Source organism: Juglans microcarpa x Juglans regia, chromosome 2D (genome assembly GCF_004785595.1).
Source record: "Juglans microcarpa x Juglans regia isolate MS1-56 chromosome 2D, Jm3101_v1.0, whole genome shotgun sequence".
NCBI lineage: Eukaryota > Viridiplantae > Streptophyta > Magnoliopsida > Fagales > Juglandaceae > Juglans > Juglans microcarpa x Juglans regia.
Genome location: NC_054596.1, coordinates 27745831 through 27748396, shown reverse-complemented (window position 1 = coordinate 27748396; position 2566 = coordinate 27745831). Strand labels below are relative to the sequence as shown.

The following is a 2566-nucleotide window of genomic DNA, read 5'->3' as shown; positions in this document are numbered from 1 at the left end:
CTGATTATCAGGTTTTATGAGTTAACTCTCCAGACCCTCGGGGTCGGGGTGTTACAGTTGGTATCAGAGACAGGTTTGAATTCTGCATACTGTAGACCTTGGAGGTTTAGATATCTGTGGGTTCATAAGATGTGGGAATTTCAAAATAGGAATCGGAGGATTATAAGGATAGTCATGGGGGTATTTAAGTATGAGTTTCAAGGACATTAAGACTGTTCTTGATGGGATTTGAGGTTTAGATTTGGCTGATGTTAGTAGTTGAGTTTGGAACTTCGAGAATTCTAGTGATATATGTGTGTAATAATTGATGCCAGATTGGCATAGTTATCTGATATATATATATATGTACATCTGTTTATATGCATATTTTATTTACCCTCTTATTTATTTCTATTTATTTGGTATTTTTGTTTTCTTTTATTTTAGAACGTTTCACCGAGTTTAGACTTTCAGGATGGCTGCTCGTCGTAGAGTTCGAACTCTTGAAGATTTGAATGAAGACTACAATGGTGGGGGTTGCACGTTCGAACAATTTAATCGAACACATCCTCCCACCTTTGATGGAAGAGGTAATGCGAACGCTGCGGAAGATTGGATACAAGACATTGAAGAAATATTTGGTGTTTTGGATTGTACCGATCAGCAAAAAGTCAAGTTCGCAGCATTCAAGCTATCTGGAGAAGCAAAGAGATGGTGGAATTCTGAGAAAGTTATCAGGGAAGCTGAGGGGATTGGGGTAATTGTTTGGGCTCAATTCAAACAGAGTTTCTTCGATCGATTTTTCCCTAAGGCCGATAGGGATGCAAGAGCCCGAGAGTTCACCAATTTGGTGCAAGGGACCAAGACTGTGCGCCAGTATGCTGCAAGGTTTGCAGAATTATCACGTTTTGCTGCATACTTGATTCCCGATGAGGAGAAAAAGACTAGGAAGTTTGAAGAAGGTTTGAACTACAGGATCTATGAGCGGGTGATGGTCTTACAGATTCCGAATTTTTCAGAATTAGTGCACAAGGCGACGCTAGTTGAACAGAATCTTAAGAGGGGTGCTGAATTGCAAGAACAGAGGAAGAGAGCGGCTCCGCAAGGGTTTCCTAGTTCGGATCAAGGGCAATGGAAAAAGAAAAATGAGGGGAGCAGTTCGAGTCAGAGACAGATGCAGGGAAATCTTACACCTAACCCCTGTAAGTTCTGTAACCGCATACACCGTGGGGAGTGCAGGAAGGAAGTGGGATCATGTTTCAAATGCGGTAAAGATGGGCATTTCATTAGAGAATGTCCATTGCTTGCGGAGAACAATAGAAGGCCCAACCCACCCCAAAACTTCAGGCCGAATAGTCAAGGCAACAATCAGCGGAGGACGGTACCTGCTCGGGTGTTTGCTTTGACACCGGGAGAAGCTGAGGACAAGGAGGATGTCATCACAGGTATAATTCTCTAGCCATCTCTTAAAATTTTTTTTCCTTGTTGAGAATTAAGGATTATTTATCTTATTATCTCTATGGGTTGGATGACATAACCAGGAATTATTCCCTTATTTCTCAATAAGGCCACTGTTTTATTTGACTCGGGGGCTACCCACTCCTTTATTTCAATGGATTATGTTAAATTGTGCCCCATTGATGCTGATGAGATGGACTACAATTTGAGGGTCTCTACCCCAACTGGTGATATAGTGACTTGTAACAAGATTTTACTCAAGTGTCCTATAACTATTAGTGGGAAGGAAATGCCAGCTAACCTGATAATCTTTCCTATTACTGGGTTTGATGTGATTTTGGGAATGGATTGGTTAGCTTCCAGTTATGCTAGTATTGACTGTTTTAGAAGAGAAGTAGTGTTCAAGTTTCTGGAAGATGAGGAACTTCGATTTATGGGTTCCAAGGTGCGTATCCCTCCATCAGTTATTTCTGCTTTTCAGGTTGATAAGTTAATACGTGACGGGTGTCAGGGGTACTTGGCTTTTGTGGTGGTTGAACCAAAGGAAGAATTGAATCTAGAAGAGATTCCTATTGTGAGGGAATATCCAGAAGTTTTTCCTGAAGATTTGTCTGGATTACCGCCTGAACGGGAGGTAGAATTTGCTATTGAATTAGCCCCAGGTACGGCGCCTCTTTCCAAAGCCCCTTATCGAATGGCGCCATCAGAGTTAGCCGAGCTCAGAGAACAGTTGCAAGACTTGTTAGACAAAGGTTTCATTAGACCTAGTGTGTCACCTTGGGGAGCTCCAGTCTTGTTTGTGAAGAAGAAGGATGGGACAATGAGGATGTGTATAGACTACAGGGAACTGAATCGGGTGACCATAAAGAATAAATATCCGTTGCCCCGCATCGATGATTTATTTGATCAGTTGCAAGGTGCGCAGGTGTTCTCTAAAATTGATCTCAGATTGGCTTATCATCAATTAAAAATCAAGGCGGAGGATGTGCCTAAGACAGCTTTCAGGACCAGGTATGGCCACTATGAATTTTTAGTCATGCCTTTTGGTTTAACCAACGCCCCAGCAGTATTTATGGACTTGATGAATCGAGTATTTCATGAGTTTCTGGATAAATTTGTAGTGGTGTTT

General features: G+C 41.8%; 1 protein-coding gene across 1 annotated transcript; it reads left to right on the top strand.

Annotated features, from left to right (window-relative positions):
* Window positions 1-454: 454 nt before the first annotated feature.
* LOC121249415 lies at window positions 455-2075 on the top strand. Its single transcript, XM_041148125.1, has 3 exons — window positions 455-1424; window positions 1521-1918; window positions 2028-2075. The coding sequence occupies exons 1-3, from the start codon at window positions 455-457 to the stop codon at window positions 2073-2075; spliced, it is 1416 nt and encodes a 471-aa protein (XP_041004059.1).
* The last annotated feature ends 491 nt before the right edge of the window (window positions 2076-2566 follow it).